Source organism: Sinocyclocheilus rhinocerous, unplaced genomic scaffold, assembly GCF_001515625.1.
Source record: "Sinocyclocheilus rhinocerous isolate Xijiao unplaced genomic scaffold, SAMN03320098_v1.1 scaffold1542, whole genome shotgun sequence".
Lineage (NCBI taxonomy): Eukaryota > Metazoa > Chordata > Actinopteri > Cypriniformes > Cyprinidae > Sinocyclocheilus > Sinocyclocheilus rhinocerous.
The window spans coordinates 331,966-351,954 of NW_015666540.1; the positions used below are offsets into that span (position 1 = coordinate 331,966).

Sequence of the window (19,989 nt, forward strand, 5' to 3'; positions counted from 1 at the left end):
CAACATGCATGAAATAGTATTTATACACATCTACGCCAATACTGCGTCAGAAAACTGGCGGAAAAAATGAAATAATCCAAATTCTACCCCATGGTCATTGCAGTTACAGTAGGTGTTATTAAACATTTTAATGAGGTCCAAATTATTATATTTGTATAATAAAGCGCAGAGAATAAGTAGATGGTTAATGCATGACTTAGAAGAGTTATGTGCTTGTTACGTTTTGATAACATCATTTGAAAGAGTGCATATAAATCACAGGTGAATTTTCTGGAAATAGAAAAGAAAAAGGGATGTCTGACCTGACATCTAGTCAATTTTCTGCACTTAAAGGACTAGTTCACCCAAAAACTTTTTTGCTGAAAATGTCACAGGTCTTCCAAGATATAGGTGAGTTTGTTTCCACATCGGAACAGATTTGGAGAAATGTAGCATTTTATTTGTTTCTTACAAACTCACAGCTTTTCACTTCAGAAGATGTTAACTGATGGACTAGAGTTGTGAATTAATAAGGTGTTTTTTATCAGCTGTATGGACCTTCATTCTGACGGCACCCATTTACTGCAGAGCATCCATTAGTGATCAAGTGAAATAAAGTTAAATTTCTCAAAAATCTATTCTGATGAAGAAAATAAATCTTGGATGAAAATGTACATCTTGGATGACTTGATGGTAAGTACATTTGAAGCAAATTTGAATATATTTGTGAACTATTCCTTTAAGTTGTGAGGCGTCGATCTGCAGAGCTTACCAGTTTGAAAGAATAGCCTGTCCCAACAGCATTACATCATATAGAGCTACTGTATTATGTATTTATTTGAACCATTAGTAGCCAACTATGTGGATCCAATACATGCATACTTGTATGTGTAACTTTTCAAAATAGACAGATTAAGTTCTCGAGACAGATCCTTAAGCAACATGTTGGTATGCAAATGTCGCATTTCAGATTATAAAAGTAGATTTTGGCATGCAAACAGACATATCTTATGCTTTCATGCAGTATTTGATTTTGAAGATGGAGATGGTTGGCAGCTCATGCTCTTTGAGAACCATGTTGAGAGAGCACTGCTTAGCTGTTTTTGCCCCACGGGGAAACTTATTCAAGTCCAGCTCAATCGCACCTGCAAAAATAAACACAGAGAGCATTAAAAATGATTTTAAAGTGGAATGAAACACTTTAAACTGAGCATTAATTACAAAACTGTGTTTATTCTTCAAAGCCAAAATTATCTTCAGTACATGACTTGCATACAGTAAGTCATAAATATCTAATAATTGGTCTTTTTTTGTCTTTCTGAATTGTGAACATACCCAGGAAGTCATCTGCGGAGAAATGGTCAGCATCCCATACTTGAAGGGTGAGTCGAGCAGGAATCTTGTACTCGGTCTCATCCCAGGAAAACATGGATTCCTTCTTAGAGATGACTATCTTCTCCTCAGCCATGAGATAGTCAAAAGGGAAAACAAAGCGCCAGTTGAAGTTTCCTTCCCCGGTTAGAGAGTGATAATGCACATCTGTGTCCTGTTTATCCTCCTGCTGTCCTTTTAGCCAGCTGAGCAGGGAGACGATTTTCAATTGTTAAAAGCAACACGATTTTAATATTCATACAAAAAATATACAAGCATCAGTGATTTCTTGTGTAAGTCGCATGACAAAACATGCACAAATGTTCTGAACAAAGAGTGCATTTATATACTTGTATAATGTGTGAAATGTATATACAAAAATACTGAATAGACAACAAAAATACTGAATAGACAACATGCATAAAATAGTATTTATACACATCTACTCCAATACTGCGTCAGAAAACTGGCGGAAAAAATGAAATAATCCAAATTCTACCCCATGGTCATTGCAGTTACAGTAGGTGTTATTAAACATTTTAATGAGGTCCAAATTATTATATTTGTATAATAAAGCGCAGAGAATAAGTAGATGGTTAATGCATGACTTAGAAGAGTTATGTGCTTGTTACGTTTTGATAACATCATTTGAAAGAGTGCATATAAATCACAGGTGAATTTTCTGGAAATAGAAAAGAAAAAGGGATGTCTGACCTGACATCTAGTCAATTTTCTGCACTTAAAGGACTAGTTCACCCAAAAACTTTTTTGCTGAAAATGTCACAGGTCTTCCAAGATATAGGTGAGTTTGTTTCCACATCGGAACAGATTTGGAGAAATGTAGCATTTTATTTGTTTCTTACAAACTCACAGCTTTTCACTTCAGAAGATGTTAACTGATGGACTAGAGTTGTGAATTAATAAGGTGTTTTTTATCAGCTGTATGGACCTTCATTCTGACGGCACCCATTTACTGCAGAGCATCCATTAGTGATCAAGTGAAATAAAGTTAAATTTCTCAAAAATCTATTCTGATGAAGAAAATAAATCTTGGATGAAAATGTACATCTTGGATGACTTGATGGTAAGTACATTTGAAGCAAATTTGAATATATTTGTGAACTATTCCTTTAAGTTGTGAGGCGTCGATCTGCAGAGCTTACCAGTTTGAAAGAATAGCCTGTCCCAACAGCATTACATCATATAGAGCTACTGTATTATGTATTTATTTGAACCATTAGTAGCCAACTATGTGGATCCAATACATGCATACTTGTATGTGTAACTTTTCAAAATAGACAGATTAAGTTCTCGAGACAGATCCTTAAGCAACATGTTGGTATGCAAATGTCGCATTTCAGATTATAAAAGTAGATTTTGGCATGCAAACAGACATATCTTATGCTTTCATGCAGTATTTGATGAAGACATCTCAGTCCCCAAGACAAACTAAACAAAAATGGCTCTATAAACTAAGACCATACCAATTATTATATATTTATGAGGAATTCAACTTTACAGCCAATTGAATTCATTTGAAATAATATTATACAAAGAATTTAGAGGTGGTAACTAGAAAGCAGCATCATTTTGAATGATATGGTCCCGTTTAACTTGAATCTGTATGGAGGGTGGTATTTGTTTATTAGTTGTGAATGGAAGGGGCAGGTGCAGATTTCTGCAGGCGGTGAGCAGAGCATTCAAGCCATGCGATCGTATCGTCTTTACCCCCTGACATAGATGTCAGACATCTTCTCTCCTGTCATGAAAGCATCGTCCTCTAGAACTACGTCATCAGTGTTCCAAATAATAACACGAAGCTCAAAGCTAGATAACAGCACAGCAATGACAGGGAGGAGGGATAGACAAAATAACACCGAACGCAACAACACAGACAAACAACAAAAGGAAACAGAAACAAACAAACAAAGGTAACCGATTAAACCACACACTTTTCACACACCTGCCCATACCTACCCCCTCACAAAAATGTCACTGGACTTTTCCCCTGTGAAGTAATCATCGTCTTCCAGAATTACCTCGTCAGTATTCCATATATATACCCTGAGCTCATATCTGGGAGATGAAAAAAATGGGATCATCATCTCACACTGTAAAAAGTGTTTTAACCCAAAAAATCTAAACTACAGTAACTTGTTAGATTTAAAAGAAAAAATATTATTTAAGACTATTATTATTAATATGACCAAAATAATTTGATCAGATTAGGTAAAAACTGCAGTCAACATGATCCTTTTTACTTTCTTAATGCAGGTTCCTGTTCTTGTAATTGATTCAAATTTGTCTTTGTAATCTTTGATCGAAACATAATCGTCTGCTCTTCCCCTGAAATTACTTTATCTTTTTAGAATTTAGTAAGTGCACACTTTTGTATAATGATATTGAATATGCAAATAGCCTCTTATATTTATGTCAATAAGGTGCAACTGCATTTTGCAGCGAATAAATATCTCAGACTAAAGTAGGACAGTTTTACAGTACAGGCCTTGTTAAAAATTGGCAGATTCTTTACAGTAGATGATTAACATGAAAAAATGAGAGGCGTGAAGCTGGCAGAGTAAATATGAGAGCAAAAAGAACCAGGAGGATGTGTTTTGGCTACAACTTTTAGTGAAAGAGTTTGTCATCTGTTTAGCTGAATCACAGTTAACGCAGTTAAAAATCATTATAGCAAACAATTATAAAAATTAAGTGAGATAAAAAGACATTCTGTAGTTTGGCAATTCACCATTCACAGCCAGTTCTTCATCCAAAGCTTTTAAGTCATCCAAAGAATATTAATTGCACAAGCAGTCCAGAAAACAAAGCAATCTGTTCCTTGCTTAAGGGTGTAATGATCCAAGAGTGAGTATGTGATCTCAGCATGACTGATTATTAAAGCTTCCTATTTTTTGTCTAATCCTCAGTGAGGCTACACTCACTGATGCACATATCAAACATGACATTTTGTTCCACGTACCTAGAGACTTTAAGGAAAAAACATGTAAGCATTAAGGCAAAATTATGTACAAATAAAACATTAATACCTTAACTGCAACAAATGAAGGAAAAGCAACAAAAGTCGAGACACTGAACAGAATCATCTACCTCTTTGGTTTGCGTGGTGATATGTCAATGGCTGGTCCTGGTGCTGGTACATCCATAGGAAACATGTCCACCCACATTTCAATCCTTCCCTGTGAGATTGTGAAATTTCGAGGAGCTTATAGTTACATTACATTTTTTATTTTACAATGTTCATTTATGTTTCCTCATTGAACACGCAAAAATAAAATAACTGCATCTGCTAAAGTTGATGCAGTTGTTTATTCTTGCTGTGAATTGTGTTACCAATGATGGAAAATTCATCAAGGCCACTTGGTGAACCTTGGAGTATGCCCTTGGTAATCACAGTGGTATTTTGTTGCAGACTCTTGCGTACCTGCTCTATGCCTGGCTTGTCTGGGTTGAGGAGCGGTCTGGTCTCCACATGCTCAGGGATGAGTTTGCAACCAACACGTGGAATCTCCTCCCAATGCCTAAGAACCGTAAGAGCCAAGTGTTCTTCTGTCTGCTTCTTCAGACCTGTAAGCCAAACGAAATTGATGTCTTTTCATATATGATCAGAGAAAACATAAACTCTGTATAAGCTCTGAAAATGTCTCACCACTCTCATCCTCAATTTCTGTTGGCCCAAGAAAGATGCGGTTTGCAACTTTGACCTTCCCACCAGGTCCATAGTGGGGTCCGTCCAATTTACCTTCTTTGCACAACTTAGCAAGGATCTGAGTTGGCTTCTGAGGGTCACGCCATACATTGTAACCATGGCTGGATGGTTTCACAGTGAAAAAAAATAAAAAAATAGGACTGTCAGTTTAACACATTAATTATAACGACTTGATGTCTGCCTTGGAAACTCAACTGAATGGATTATGCTGGATATGGCTGCTCTATTATTATCATCACATTTATACATTTTGATATATGCAATTAATTGTGATTAATTTTATGAAATGTTACATCATGTAAAATGAATGTATTGATTGACATCCCCATAAATAAAATGCTTTAACATGTTGTTCTATAAAGATTTGAGAGGTTCATGCTCAATGTGTTGATAACTTATATAAAGTACAAGAAAGAAAGTACTCACACAGAGTAGTTGGATGCAAAGCCACATGTGGCTCTGTGTTTGCTGTAGTATCGGTTCTCCAAATCAATCTTAGTCTCACCAATCAGGTCATCAGTTCCAACCAAATCCCAGTCATATACTGCAACCGTCAGCATGGACTCCATTGGGAATGTAGCCTCTATGTCGAACGACCTTAAGGACAGGAAAAAGAGGAGAGTGTGCTTTCAAGAAATTATTTTCTTGTTTGAACTTTAACCAATTTATTGATTTGGCTGGTTTACAGTAGTATAGCCTACTCACTTTCCAAAGACAGGATTTAGCTGCTTGGATATGTAGTTCTCCTTGTCCCGAATCTCTGACTTTCCCAATCGAATGACTATATAAGGGTCTGCTTTACCATTTATATCCGCAGGATGCAGGTCTGTGGCCTGGGAAGAGAGTCATGTTACTTTAGAGACAGTGCCGTATGAATAACACTTACAATTCAAAGCTGAATTCACTCACTCTAATGATATAAATCCTTATGAGAACATTGATAGGGTCATTGTGAGGAATACTTTGGAACATGCCCATGTTTGGGTCAAATCCTGCCTCCCTGGTGATCTCCTCAGACAGTGGAAGTTTATACATACAGAGGGAGCCCTGGTTCATAAGGAGACAGATTCAAATCAAAATAAGATGTTCATACTTTATCTCTGAAGCCTGATTTATACATTATATATTCTTACCTTGAATCTGCCCACAATCCTGTCATCATCAACCACATTGTGGTCAATATCGTCTCCAGCCTTTCCTCTATACAGGTTGAAGGTGTGGAGCCAGTCCTCAAAGCTACCAAACTCACTCTCCAGCTCTTTATTGTACACCTGAGATAAAGGTGTTTATATTTACACTAAAATAAGGATAAACTGCTACAGATCACAGTTTAGCTAATGTATGTTCCAAATTTTGGGGTCAGGAAGTCTTTGCATTTTTGAACTCTGTGACTCCAAACTTTTGAACAGTAACTTTTAAATGAATGTTTATAATACAGCAAAAATGAAAAACACAACCACTGTGGGCTAGCATTTTCAAGAAGAAGCACTGACCATGAGTTCATCAACTTTTGGTTTTGGAGGTCGTTTTTCTGTGCCATCATGGTTCTTCTTTTTGTCCTTGGAGCTCTTCTTGTCTTTGTTCTTCTCCTTGGGTTTGGTGCCTTTCATAGGAAAGTCATCAGCTTTGATCTCTGAGGTTAGGGGTGAATGGGTAGGTACGGATGGAAATGAGGAAATGAGAAATGTGTGAGCACAACACCTACAATGCCAGTCTGAATGGAAGCTTGTACTGAAGGATGATGCTTCAAGCCATGAGTTATTTTAAAGTACATATAGATTATATATACATTTACTAGATGGATCCCCTTAAAGTATGAAGGAACAAATACATTAAAATTCAATTTAATTAAAAGAATATGTGGGAAAATTAGTTCCCAAATTGGAGATTATTAATAGTTTCTATATGTTTGTGTCCAACGTTCATGGCATGAAAAACAAAAATACTAATGGGTTCATGTCATGACTACAATGGAAATGGATTTGGGATGACAGTGCTAATCTGAACACATTCCTAACCAGAACATTAGTTTTACTCAGAAACATGACGCCAAGTCCATGTTAAACTCTGTGGTTACCTGCACTCTCTGCTGCTATCTCCAAATCTTCTCTTTCCTCTGCCTCTGCCAGAGCGGCCTCCTGGGCTCTGAGATTCTGCATTCACATTAAGTATATTGCAGTTAAATATTACAATATGACACTATATATCAAACGTAAAGGATAAAAACTGCTTAAAGTCCCTCCCACCTCCATCAAAGTCTCTATTGAGGCAAAGTATTTGGACCACCAGTCCAACATGCTCTCATCCGGCTCCTCCTCGTCCACTTCTTCTCCTTTCTTTTTCTTCTTTTTCTTTTTCTCCTTCTCCTTCTCATCCTCATTCTTTTAGTACAAAGGATTTTATTTGAAATGTAATGTGGTTACATTTGTAATGTTAATCCAATAAAATAAAAACATTTACATCTGTCTGAACCAAACCAAGACTCACCAAGTCAACTTTAACAACAGCATCGGTGGTCTACAAGGACAAGGCCACACAAACATACATCAAATACAAACAACATCCACAACAGATTCTACAATAGCGTACTAGCATACACATCATATGACTGTTGGTGCACTAACCTTAAAACACTAAAACAAACAGAACCATAGTTGGAACAAAAACACACCAAGCAGAGCAGTATTCTAAACCATAACAGCGTGTTCTCACAGCATGGCATATCTACTCACAGCATCAATCTTGACAACTGTGTCTATCTTCTTAATGTTGGGTTCAGGGTCCATATTGACCACAATATCACCTGAGGGATGAGAAATGGGACGGGATTGGGGGCGGGAATGAGATGCCCCATTCGTGAGAGCCATGTAGCCATTGGCCAGTCTAGCTGGTGTGGGCAGGGTCATATGATATAGCAATCAATGACACAAGACCAGCACCAGGACAGAAAGGATAAGACCGTGAAGAGATCAGAGGAAGAAGGAATAGAGAAAAGGAATGAAAAGTCAGAACAGCTGGAAAAAAGATGTAGTCTGTACCAAGAATTTAAAATAAAAGTTTTCTTATATACACTACCATTTAAATAGGTTGGGGTTGGTAAGATTTTTTAAATGTTTTTGAAAGTCTCTCACAATTTATCTGAATTTGTTTGATCAAAAATACCGTAGAAACAATGCTCTTGCTGAATACATTTCTTTAAAAAACAACAAACAAAAAATCTTACTGACTCCAAACCTTTAAAAAGTAATGTAAGCAATTATAATTTAATTGCTTGATGTATAAATAGGGATGTGCAATATCTGGTAAAACAAACAAACAGACAAACAAACAAACAAAAACTTATTGTTGTACAATATCATCATCTCACAAATCTGGTACCTGACCCAGATGACAATAGGCTGTTACTCACACATTGTGGCATAAAGCATAAAAGTTTATACAATAATGAGTGAAACTTGGCCGATTTGCGTAATGTATTTATAAATAAATGCAGATGGGATGTTTAACAAATGTAAAATTAGTTGTGGTCTTTGATGGGATTTAACTATCATTGAAATGCAACAAATACATTTCTGTACAAATATTAATTAGGAGATCATAAGGAGAGGTTTATTATATTGTATGTTATGTTATTTAACTCTAACAGATTTACAGTGAGTATATTCGTATATGACAGGTACCGGTGTGAGCCCAGTTGTTAGCAGTCTTGTCTGGGGGGCTGTAGATGAACTTGCGAAGGCTGGTCACGGCATGAGACCCCACCAAGGTGTAGCGACCGAATGCCCTGCAGTCCACCACCCGAATATTGAGTGGTGGATGAAGTAGCTCATTTTCTGGCAGATCCTGCAGCACAAGATCCCTCAAGTTCACTTTTTAAATCAGAAATGAAGTGGAGAATTTTCGTTACATATATAATTGCACTCACCACTTCAAACCACTTCACTAATGTGCTGAAGTTAGGATTCTTCTTGTAGTTCTGAATGAGGGCTGACTGAACTCCTTTCCCTGCACACTCGATGTCCACACGAGGCCTGTCCACCTGAGCCAGATTGATTCTTTTAAGGTCCCTCAGACCCCAGAACAGGACCTGGAGAGAAATAAAGACCATGAGCTCAACAATACTGATGCAAAAAATAACATGAGCTACAAGTATAGTAAAACAGTTGTTAACAATCAAATAGTGGTTGCGGCTCTCTGTGGTGGTGCTTTCACCTCTATACGATATCTGCTGAGAACTGGTCGTATGCCCAGTGGAACAGGAAGAATGGGTCCACGGTCAGAATCAGTCGGCCCATCAATCGGAGGAAGAGCTGCCCGTCCTGCTGGACCAATCTGTGGATAAACAAATATATGTCATTAACTGATGAAAGACTGAAGGAATTACTGACTAATAATACTGATTAAATACTAATTTTAATTTCAAACCTCTACCATGTCTTGTAAACCACGAAAAAAGCCAAAGCCCAGCAATAGCAAAGAGGATGGAGTCACTTACACAAGAATGGAAAACAAAGCAGAATTACAGAGGGGGAACTGTTATTTTGTTTATTGCACCTTGATCTGAGGTACAGCAAAGTCATGGACAGCAATAAGGGCCCTCCTGATCTCCTCATCATCATAAGGAATCTGTTAAAGTTGCCATGGAAGAGTACAGCAGAAAGATGGGACGGAGGATTATGGAAAAATGAAATGAGAAATCACATGAAAAGATCAAGAATCAAATACAAGTGGGAGGAAAAGAGAAAGAGCGATCTGCATCTGTGCTATTCAAGCAACATTTATGAGTAGATAGGCCAAGCATTGACTGAGAGTCCACACAAGATTGGAGTATATACAAGTTGATCACAGCCACTGTGTACCGCCTGTACCTGCAGTAGCTCAAAAGCAGCCAACAGATCTCCTGCAGTGCAGTTTCCTCTGTAGATCTGATAGTACTCCAGCTGGGGGGGAAACCGTGGGGGCCCGTAGTGCTCATCAACCATCTTAGTTAGTGGCTTTGCAAATGTTCGCCCAATGAACTCAGCTTTCCCCTGGATGCCACACACAAAAAAACACCAGTTGCAGTACTACCTCTAAACACCAGGGGTCAGTGTGGCCACATTCCTTGTAAAACCACTTGCACATCATGGCTACTGTATTGCTGGGGCTTTAAGATCTGAAAATCAAGCTTTGGTTGTCATTTATGAATATTTTTATTAAATGTTGAACATAAAAGATTGCATTCACAAAAGTCAAATTCTACTTGAGTTTGGGTTCTTCATCTGTGCTCAATCACTCTCTAAATATTAAAGGGGTCATATGATGCTATTTTAAAGATCATTATTTTGTGTATTTGGTGTAACAGAATATGTTGACATGCTTTAATGTTCAAAAAACACATTCTTTTTTAAATACTGTACATTATTGTAGGTCCTCTATGCCCCGCCTCTTTAAAACAGGTCGTTTTCAACAAAGCCCCCTCCTTTGACACGCGCAGTCTGCTCTGATTGGCCAGCTGACCCAGTGCATTGTGATTGGCCGAACACCACAAGCACGGGTCGAAAATGTAACACCCCTTACCATAATCGCGAGCTTCATCTTTCAAAATAAATGTAAAGACAGCGTGGTTGACTCTTAATTTTTATAAAGAATATCTCTTTGGATTTGAGACTTTAGTCTTTGCAACTTTACAGATCTTCTTTATGCACCAAGAGCTTGTAACACTCCAAAGAGAAAGGAAAAATTGAAATCGCATCATATGACCCCTTTAAAAAAGGATCATTAATGCTATGTCTGACCTTGGCCCTCAGCTGTCAATGAAATAAACCACAGCAATGATTACTACAAACTACTGTAGAGACTACAACTACAAAGAAAAAAAAAATTGTAAACCCTCTGAACTGTCACAACCAAGGGAATGCAAGAGGCAGTTTATCGCCACAGGAAACAGGTGTTTTTATCACCATGTATGTAAGGGAAATGATCTGATCTTGTTTTTGGGACCCAAGCAATCCCACTTCTTGCATGCCTTGTTGAATTCAGCTATACAAACACAGATTGACAGCAGTGTTGAAATAAGTGTTCACACTCTACTTAGCCAAAATGTCGTCCAACAAAAGGCCAGGACCAGAAGATTTTAAACAGGAAGAAACATCAAGTCAGGACAATAGGGCACATTTTAATATGACTCATACATGGAGAGGATAATGTCAACAGAAATGTGCGCTGAACTAGCAAACAATGACATTTAATTTTCTATATTTATAAGACTTGGGTTTTGCAATACAAACTTACCACAGTGTCTTGGTCATACAGTTCAATGACAATGATTGGTGGATCATCACGGAGTTCCCCAGCCTCACCGTAGAGTTCAACATTATCAAACACAAGCAATTGATCCCATGTAGGACAAAGAGTCTCACTGAGGACCTGAAATATACATACAAAAATGTTCATGGATGATTCATCAATTACGAGAACCTTTCTGTCCTTTAACCAAAATTAAAAAACAATAATTCGAGTTTTAAAGGTCAGATTTTATAACAGCTTTAGACATTTTAATGTCTCTTTAATTATGTTTTCCTCATTTTAAAGAGTGCTGAAATGTTCCCAAGTCCTCTGTTTTTCAGGTAAATGGCTCTTAAACATTTAATTGAGAACATCAACATTTTTAATTAATTTTGCATTTGTGTGTACAATTTATAAATAAAAACAATTATAACAAACAATTGCAGTAATTGTAATTAGAATCACTGCAAAAAATGTTTAAATGTTTATATTTACTTGTGTGATTACTTGTGGATTATTGTGATGTTAACTTTAAGATTAACTCTCATTCTAACAGCACCCATTTATTCCAGAGTATCCATTGGTGAGCAAGTGATGGAATGCTAAATTTCTCCAAATCTGTTCCAAAGAAGAAAGAAACTAATCTACAACTTGGATGGCCTGAGGGTGAGTACGTTTCCATCCAGTTTTAATTTTTGGGTGAACTATTCCTTTAAGTAAAATGCCCCTAACTTTAGAATCACCTACATACAAAAACAGCACCCACTGTATTTGTTCACAGACAGCAAAGACAGCCAAACTGAAAAATTCGGTACTTTTACAGACTCTGAAATGCACACTCATAACCAAAGACTCCAACACACACTCACCTCTGTCACCTGGCTGTGGGTGGAGAAGAAAACCCTTGCAAAAGGGTCAGACAGGCCGCTACTGTCAGCAGCAAACAGACTGCGAGCCTGATACATGTGGGCCCTCAGCTGAAACACCTGCTTCACTACAGAACAAGTTGAGGGTCACTTATCACATACTGTACATGTTATAACATACATGCAAACAAAAGCAAAAAACAAACAAACATTAGATCATATTTAAAGTATTTAATAATCTTACTGTTATAAACCAGGCTGATGGGAGGAACAGCTTGTATGCCTGTTCCCTTCGTAGCCTTGTTTTCTTCAAAGCCGCTAGGGAGGCCGCTCAAGAAGTCCTTCCTCTGTTTGTTCAACCCCAGCCACAAATACATCTCCAGTTTAGCCTGAACTGTCCAGCCAGCAGGCCCAAAGCCTTTCTTTCCAGGCAGCTATAATGAACACAAGCACCAATGCAGAATGTTTACATCAATAATATCCAACCTAATTTAATTCCTTCAAACTAACATGTTTATTCAGATGAAGAAAGACATGAAAATGGGAAACTACCCTGAGAAAAACAGCTTTAACTTTCCCACAGTCTTTTCCCATCTCTTCGTCAACAATTGAGCAGAGGATGTCTTTGGAGGGAATGCGGGCATACGCTATGCGCTTGTTGTTGCTAATCATCCATATGAACACATCAGGGATGCTGTGCTGGGGCTTAAAGGAAATTAACAAGAAAACATTAAGTCTGTGTTGCTCAATGTGAATGGAGTAGTAAGGGGATGTGATTTCTTCTACCTCATCTGCCAGGAAACGAAGCCTGTGAAGGAAATTGAACACTAGCTTGAGTTTGTCTCGAACCGTGTTTCTCTTCACCTGTGAGCGGATAGTCTTCGCCTGCTGAGCCATACTCTCCTATGAACAATATAACCATTTAATAACCCATCAGCAGTTCTTAATGTCCAAACTGAGACCATATATGGTGTGTAGGCGTACCAACTCTCTCATGCGGGACTTGAGCCTCTCTTTGTCCAGCTTGGTTCTTCCGGAGAGATTCTGATCTTTGTTTGCCAGTGTAACAAATCGGCTTAAATTGTGGAGAATAGAGAAAAAAGATTGCTGATTGTGATTTTGTGCTGTATATACTTTAACTTCGATTGTTTAGATGATCTTTAACATTCTCTCACCTGCAACTTGTGCTAAGCTCCTCTAAAACACCTCGAAGTCTGCGTTCTGGATATGCCTTCTCTGTTTTTATGATTTCTTGAACATCATTCAGACCTTCCTCCTGTTTACAAAGACAGACATGCACATGCTTAAACAGTATAATAATGTCCGATTTTACAAAAATAACCGTAAAGGAACTGCTTCGAAGGAGGAGATTGACAGTTTAACAGTCAGATAGCAATTAAAGGGGGAGCCTGACCAGTTTATCTGCAATCTTGTCCATTATATTGGAGTTGTAGAGCCGTCTCCTCTGGTCTTGCCACCAGCTCTTGATGTAAATGCAGGGTTTCTTTTCAAAGTAAGGCAAGTGGAAGTAATTTCTGTAAAGAGAGCAAAATGGATAGTTCAGTTCCTAGATGTAGAGTTGAACAGTAGCTGTTATCTTTTTTTTTTTTAAGTGTGATTTTGACAAACTACATATAATAAAGTTGCCTATGAGAGTGATTTTCAGTCAGAGAACACTGCTGTTATACTAACAGTGTAAAGTGTTTTCTCAAAACCATTTTTAGACAGTTTGATGACTCATCATTTGATGATCATTTTCCTTTCTCAAACCTCTGACCTGTCAGTAATAACTGGTTTCATAGGAGGGGTGGACGGCACAGATGTCAAATCTCCATCATCCTCTGCCTCTTCATCGCTGGAGTTATGGATGAGCTCAGTCTCCTCTTCTTCACTCTCCCCTCCACCCTCTTTCTTCTTCTTTGCTGATGCAGGCTTGCTCACTCCATCAATCCGGTTACCATAGTTACCTAAGTGGAAAATTGTGTACATGTGGTGCTGTAAATGTTGTTATTTTTGATGTTTTTAATTTACTTGAAGCATACTGAAATACTGAATGTTTTGAAAAGAGACCTCACAGGTGTTTGACTTCAGCTCACCGATAGTGGCTTCAAAGCTGATGGGTTTATCTCCAATTTTTCTGTCTATCATTGTGGCCTCCAAGAACGACCCAAAAAGGAAAAACTCCTCCATCTTCCCTGTGGCACTCTGATAGAAAAAAAAAAAGATCTTTTAAGGTCAGAATTACATCCAAATAGCTGTGATTGATTTTATTTATAACATAAAAAGTGTTATAAATAACATACAAGGGATAGTAACAAATAACATAAAAAACTATCTGCTGAATGGGACAGACATAGTAGAGTGAGGAATGAATACAGTATGTTTTTTGTGACCTTTTATTTCAACGCATTGGGATCTCTTGCTTCTTTCCTCTCAGACTGAATAGGATTTTCCCAATAGTGATCGCAAGTGTGTGTGCTCAGTCTGAAATCATAATTGACTTGAGATTATGGCAGCTCAATGCTGCATTGTAACCCAGCAGTATGGCGTTATTTTAATGACAAATGTCGAGAGCGCATTATTGTAGCGCGAAAGCACATTAATATAATGCGCGAGCGCGAATCTCTCTGCTCGCGCGCGCATTTCTTTTGCTCTCGCACAAAACCGGACGCGCACTTAAAACGTGTCTCTCCTCTCACTCAAACTGTGTCCTGCACTCGCAAATCTCTCTGTGCTCATGCGCTAGATACTCATTCTTTTCGCACCTGAATTAAACGTTGTCAAAAGAAAACAGATTTGTTCACTTGTATATTCACTGGTTTAGAGGAGGGTGCCATTGAATGTGTAGCTAATATTAAGTTGATTTTCATGAAAAAAAAATCTAAAAATAAAAATAAAAACAGACTTGAAAACAAACACTGGATTAAAAAAAAAAAACAAACAAAAAAAACCTCCCAATAAATGTTCAAACAGCGATGCTATTAAGAGCATTTATTGTATTATATCTTGCATCATTTACATCTATTTTTGTATTTGATGTTGATTTGAGTTGTTACTTATTATTGTCATCATACCAACTGAGAATTTATTGCAATGATTTTAAATTCAGTTGAGGTATCTGACATATTATGACATAACATCGATGTTTTATATGAAGTCTTTAGAGCCACAGGCTATAATATGTTGTTTTTAGATAAACTGCTCAGAGACCAACCAGTTGGACAGAGGTTATATGTACAAATCATCCAAGCACCCAATTCCTAGCCATTTCTATAGGCTACATTTCATTAACATTGCTAAATATTATTAAACTGGAAAGAAATTAAAGATCCATCTTTGATTGTCAAAAGAATTCCAGGTTCAGTCCACTCAGCCAATTAGATTTCACGTAGTATTTTCATCGGTCAGTTGTGGAGGTCTGATTGGTTTAAGCTTTATTTATATAGCACCTTTTAAAACAGTGTATACAAAGTAGCCTACTTTACAAAGAGATGCATATGTGCATTCGCAGAAAAGATCAAAATACAAACATAAAAGAGATATAGTAAAACAAAGTTGCTAAAATAACCAGTTTGTTAAAACAAAAATGCAACAATAAAAAATCAAGGAAAGGCCCTGCACAAATCTGTTTTGAGACTACTTTTTAAAAGTGCATAATAACAACTTTTGACAATGTTTAATTCAGGTGTGAAAAGAATTAATATCTATAGCGCATGAGCACAGAGATTTTAGAGTGCACAGGACACCGTTTGAGTGAGAGGAGAGACACGCGTCCGGTTTTGTACGAGAGCAAAAGAAATCCGCGCGCGAGCGGAGAGATTCGCGCTCGTGCATTATATTAATGTGCTTTTGCGCTACAATAATGCGCTCTCGACATTTGTCATTAAAATAGCGCCATAAGCAGGGGTTTCTTCTCAACTGAAGCTATGATCTTTGATCAAATAAAACTCTCACTGCTGTCCTCAGCAGAAAATAAGAAATGAAGTAACGCCCTTATAAAAATTTACTTTTCATTTCTACAGTTGTATAACTACAACTATGCAACTGTGTTCAAAAATGTTCATAATAAATCTATTATGGAAGAGAGGAAATCTTCATTTTTATTATAACAATGGCAGTTTAGTAGTTTAGTATGCCACTAATTTTACTGTATCATAATTTGTTTATAAAAACAAGCTTGGTAATTAATTAATGATCCATAGTAAATTTAAAATTGACTGGTACATCTTCATAACAATTTTAATTAAAATGGAAATTCATCATTTACTCAACTCATTCCAGACCTGTACGACTTTCCATCATTAACAGAATAGAAAAAAAAAAAATTTGATATGATAAATGTGAATAAGGACTGAGACTGTCAAGCTCAGAAATGTCCAAAAAAAAAGGCACCAATAAATTGTCACTATAAAGGTCCATATGACTTGTGCTCTATATTCCTGGTTTCACAGACAGGGCTAAACTAAGCCAGGATTAAGTCATAGTTCAATTAGAACAAAACATTACTGGTGTGCATCTTGAGACAAAACAAAGGCACTGACATATTTTAAGATATGCCAGTGCAAGTTTATTTCATTTAAAACATCTCAGTCATGCATTTTAGTCTGGGACTAGGCTTAAGCCTTGTTTGTGAAACCAGGGGAAAGTCTTATAAAGCTGAAAAAAAGCTTTCTGTAAGAAACACACAGAAAAGTTATTCATGAAAAATCTTCACAGATTTTTATACCAGTAAGTAATGCTCAATTCATAAACTAATTGTACTTCTACTACTACTACTATCTGGATGATTTGTTCAAGAAATTGACTTATGGTCTGGTTCTCTAGCATTGCACTGGATGGGAAGATTGTCAGGTGAATAATGACTTCAACCATTTTGTGACACTTTAATGGTGCTTTTGTTGTGATTATGGAGCTTCACAGTCTCAGTCCTTATTCATATTCATTATATGGATTTTTTAAGTTGGAATACAGCACATGGACACCATAGACTACTTTTATGATAATTTTATGATGCTTTAATGCTGTTTTCACTTTTACTTTTTAAAGAGTAAAAGCTCTATTTCCCTATTTATTATAATATCACAGAAAAGAATAAATGGTAAAAAAAATGTATCCTTTTGTGTTCAGAAGAAAGAAGAAGCACAGAAGAAAGAAAGTAATTTGATTTGTAATGATGAGTAAACACTAAGAAAACATCTAATTTTCTGTGCTAGTCTCCAGCTCTTCTGTATTATATCAATGATCACACCGTCGACATATCTTTGGCTTACACTTTTATGTCTCTATTCTTCATGTAGCTTGGATCAATGCACAGGCCTTTAAACCGCAAGGTTAGTCATGGCATTAAAGGCAGTTGGGATTATCAGCATCACATGCTTGCCTCTACATCAAATGTAAAAACAAATATTGCGCTTCAGTAAAATGCATCTGACAATCAATATTTGCTCCCAAAGGCCACACAAAATCACAGCCAGCTGGACTCCCACATCTGCAGTGACTTTTTGTCTGAGGACACAGAGTTTGGCCTTGTAATTTCCCAGAGGGCAGCTGATGTTTCGTAGAATCTGGACTGAGCTGTAATCAATTTGTCTTCACATATGGTGCAAGAAGGTTACAAATGACCAGGCCAAAATGGAATCTGTAGAGTTTTTCAAACATTGTTAAATATGAAGATTGCAGGCCTGCAGGTGAGTTAGAATTAATCAGATGGCTTCCAAATAACCTGTGGGTAATGTCATGGTGTGACGGGTAAGTGTAGAATAATTTATGATTCACAAAGATTTCAGTATTGATCTAAAAAGAGGTGTCACAGTGCCTTGACCCAATCTCAAACAAATGAAATAAGGAATCTCACCTCTGACATGTTGGACACCGGCTCTATTTGTACCTCAGTAGAGCTCATTATTTCAGCGGAAGAGGTGTCCAGGATCTCCACTGCAATACTAATAAGGAGGCGTGCCCTGAAAGACACACCTTCCCCCAGCCCCTCATTCAGGTCCTGGTGCTCATCCATCAGGGTGTAGTTACGGGTAGAACCGTACATATTCACCCAGGCTGGGCCCATAGTGGGTAGGAACCCTGGGGAGAGATGAAGGAGCCGTTAATTCTTTTGTTCTTTAAGGTGTCTGTTTATTTACAGCCTCCATTCAACCTGTACATTCATTAAACTCTTCGTGTTACACTGGGACAGATTGCCAGTTACCTTTGTCTCCATCATTTGCAATCTTTCGTAGATCGATGAAATGGGTTCCTATGGCAACATCATTCACCTTGTCTGAATCACGGATCTGAACTTTCAGTCGCCTACACAAAGGTGGGAACATCTCGGTGAAGATTACTTGCTCATTCCAGATGGGTTCGTAGCTGCTCTTCTGAACTGACGTTTTACCCTGCATGTGTAAAAAATGTATTAGAATCAGAATGAGCTTTATTGCCAGGTACTGTATGTTTACACATACGAGGAATTTGTTTTAGTGACAGAAGCTCCACAGTGCAACAGAATGACAGTGACAAGACAGGACACAGATAATAAAAAGAATAATATAAAAATATACAAAATAGACAATGTACAAAGAAGCAAAAACACAATATATAATATAGACAAGTATTATAGACAAGTATTACATGTACAGAATAAGTAATGTTCTGTCACTGTCTAATATAAAAATTCAATTGATATAAATATTGATCTCTTATTGAGTGTTTTCAGGTGTTTCTTACCTTCTGCCCTGCAAATTGCACCAGGACATAAGGGTCCACAAGATCCCTGTTCTCCCCGATAAAAGCTTTTTTCACATTGGCCATGATGCTGGTGTTCATTTTTGGTAGTCCCTCGGCTCTATAAATCTTAACATAAAACCGAGCCCATTGTCTCTCTGATGGAATACCCTCTGGCAAGAGAAGATTCCTGCAATATATCATAGAGAATAGACCAACATGACACTCAAATAAATAAATAAATAAATTAATTAATTAATAAAGCCTTAGATGTTGTAGAATACAGTGTGAACTTTAGTTCATGAACATCTGGGACTCTAAAGTGCACTCCAATATATAAATAAATACATAACTAAATAAATAAATACATGAATTTGCTCAGTTTCTGACCCCTCTATGTCATCCTCATCTGTTTCATTGGCCTTGTGGGGAGTCTTGATGTTGTCTCCTTTTCCTACGACTGCAATGTCACACTTAACGTAACCTTTGCAGCCGGCTGTGATGTCATCAGGGTCCGACAGCATTGCCCATTTGTGGTGGAACTGATGCTCTGTAAGATACATGCACCAATTAAAAGACTTTTTCCATCTAATTGGTATATCACTTACTTAATAAGATTTTCATTATTCCTTGGTTACTGACCAGGTAGTGAGTAAACAGTTCCCACATCTAGTTTGAAGGTGCCCACCAGAGTACCGCTTCGTAGAAGGTTTTTAGAATGTATTACCTTAATTTTAGCATGAGAGAAAAGCAGAAGTACAATTTAATCATTTATTTTTATTTGAACTTAATCATGCATGTTATAATATGTATAATCGTATGCTGAAAGTGTGAACAAAGGCTTAATCTACTCACTGATATCTTCAGGATCTTGTCAGACATGACATCTGGAGGCACATGGAAGTCAAAGACAAAGTACTGTTGGAAGATAGAGAAAAATATTGAAATAATCTGGATATGAAGTTTATAAAATGAAGTCATTCATCATTTCAAACAATGTGGGTGGATTTAGGCATTATTTACGTGTTGATACAGCAACTATCATGCGGAAGTGCAAAATAA

General features: G+C 37.2%; 1 protein-coding gene across 1 annotated transcript in view; it reads right to left on the reverse strand.

Annotated features, from left to right (window-relative positions):
- LOC107732639 (otoferlin-like) overlaps nucleotides 1-19,989 on the reverse strand; it is a 58,698-nt gene that overhangs the window by 5,695 nt on the left and 33,014 nt on the right. Inside the window, exons 10-42 of the mRNA XM_016544038.1 lie at nucleotides 19,783-19,845; nucleotides 19,570-19,654; nucleotides 19,318-19,477; nucleotides 18,931-19,117; nucleotides 18,413-18,599; nucleotides 18,065-18,288; nucleotides 14,307-14,415; nucleotides 13,988-14,177; nucleotides 13,625-13,745; nucleotides 13,386-13,486; nucleotides 13,195-13,285; nucleotides 12,997-13,113; nucleotides 12,763-12,915; nucleotides 12,455-12,644; nucleotides 12,214-12,338; nucleotides 11,351-11,485; nucleotides 9,946-10,107; nucleotides 9,632-9,703; nucleotides 9,290-9,409; nucleotides 9,003-9,164; nucleotides 8,758-8,920; nucleotides 7,810-7,964; nucleotides 7,565-7,594; nucleotides 7,324-7,458; nucleotides 7,155-7,230; nucleotides 6,571-6,710; nucleotides 6,211-6,348; nucleotides 5,987-6,124; nucleotides 5,783-5,910; nucleotides 5,504-5,674; nucleotides 5,018-5,178; nucleotides 4,793-4,935; nucleotides 4,459-4,547 (exon numbers count right to left, since the gene is read on the reverse strand). Coding sequence (XP_016399524.1) covers nucleotides 4,459-4,547; nucleotides 4,793-4,935; nucleotides 5,018-5,178; nucleotides 5,504-5,674; nucleotides 5,783-5,910; nucleotides 5,987-6,124; nucleotides 6,211-6,348; nucleotides 6,571-6,710; nucleotides 7,155-7,230; nucleotides 7,324-7,458; nucleotides 7,565-7,594; nucleotides 7,810-7,964; nucleotides 8,758-8,920; nucleotides 9,003-9,164; nucleotides 9,290-9,409; nucleotides 9,632-9,703; nucleotides 9,946-10,107; nucleotides 11,351-11,485; nucleotides 12,214-12,338; nucleotides 12,455-12,644; nucleotides 12,763-12,915; nucleotides 12,997-13,113; nucleotides 13,195-13,285; nucleotides 13,386-13,486; nucleotides 13,625-13,745; nucleotides 13,988-14,177; nucleotides 14,307-14,415; nucleotides 18,065-18,288; nucleotides 18,413-18,599; nucleotides 18,931-19,117; nucleotides 19,318-19,477; nucleotides 19,570-19,654; nucleotides 19,783-19,845 — 4,421 coding nt within the window. The remainder of the gene's footprint in view (nucleotides 1-4,458; nucleotides 4,548-4,792; nucleotides 4,936-5,017; nucleotides 5,179-5,503; nucleotides 5,675-5,782; nucleotides 5,911-5,986; nucleotides 6,125-6,210; nucleotides 6,349-6,570; nucleotides 6,711-7,154; nucleotides 7,231-7,323; nucleotides 7,459-7,564; nucleotides 7,595-7,809; nucleotides 7,965-8,757; nucleotides 8,921-9,002; nucleotides 9,165-9,289; nucleotides 9,410-9,631; nucleotides 9,704-9,945; nucleotides 10,108-11,350; nucleotides 11,486-12,213; nucleotides 12,339-12,454; nucleotides 12,645-12,762; nucleotides 12,916-12,996; nucleotides 13,114-13,194; nucleotides 13,286-13,385; nucleotides 13,487-13,624; nucleotides 13,746-13,987; nucleotides 14,178-14,306; nucleotides 14,416-18,064; nucleotides 18,289-18,412; nucleotides 18,600-18,930; nucleotides 19,118-19,317; nucleotides 19,478-19,569; nucleotides 19,655-19,782; nucleotides 19,846-19,989) is intronic.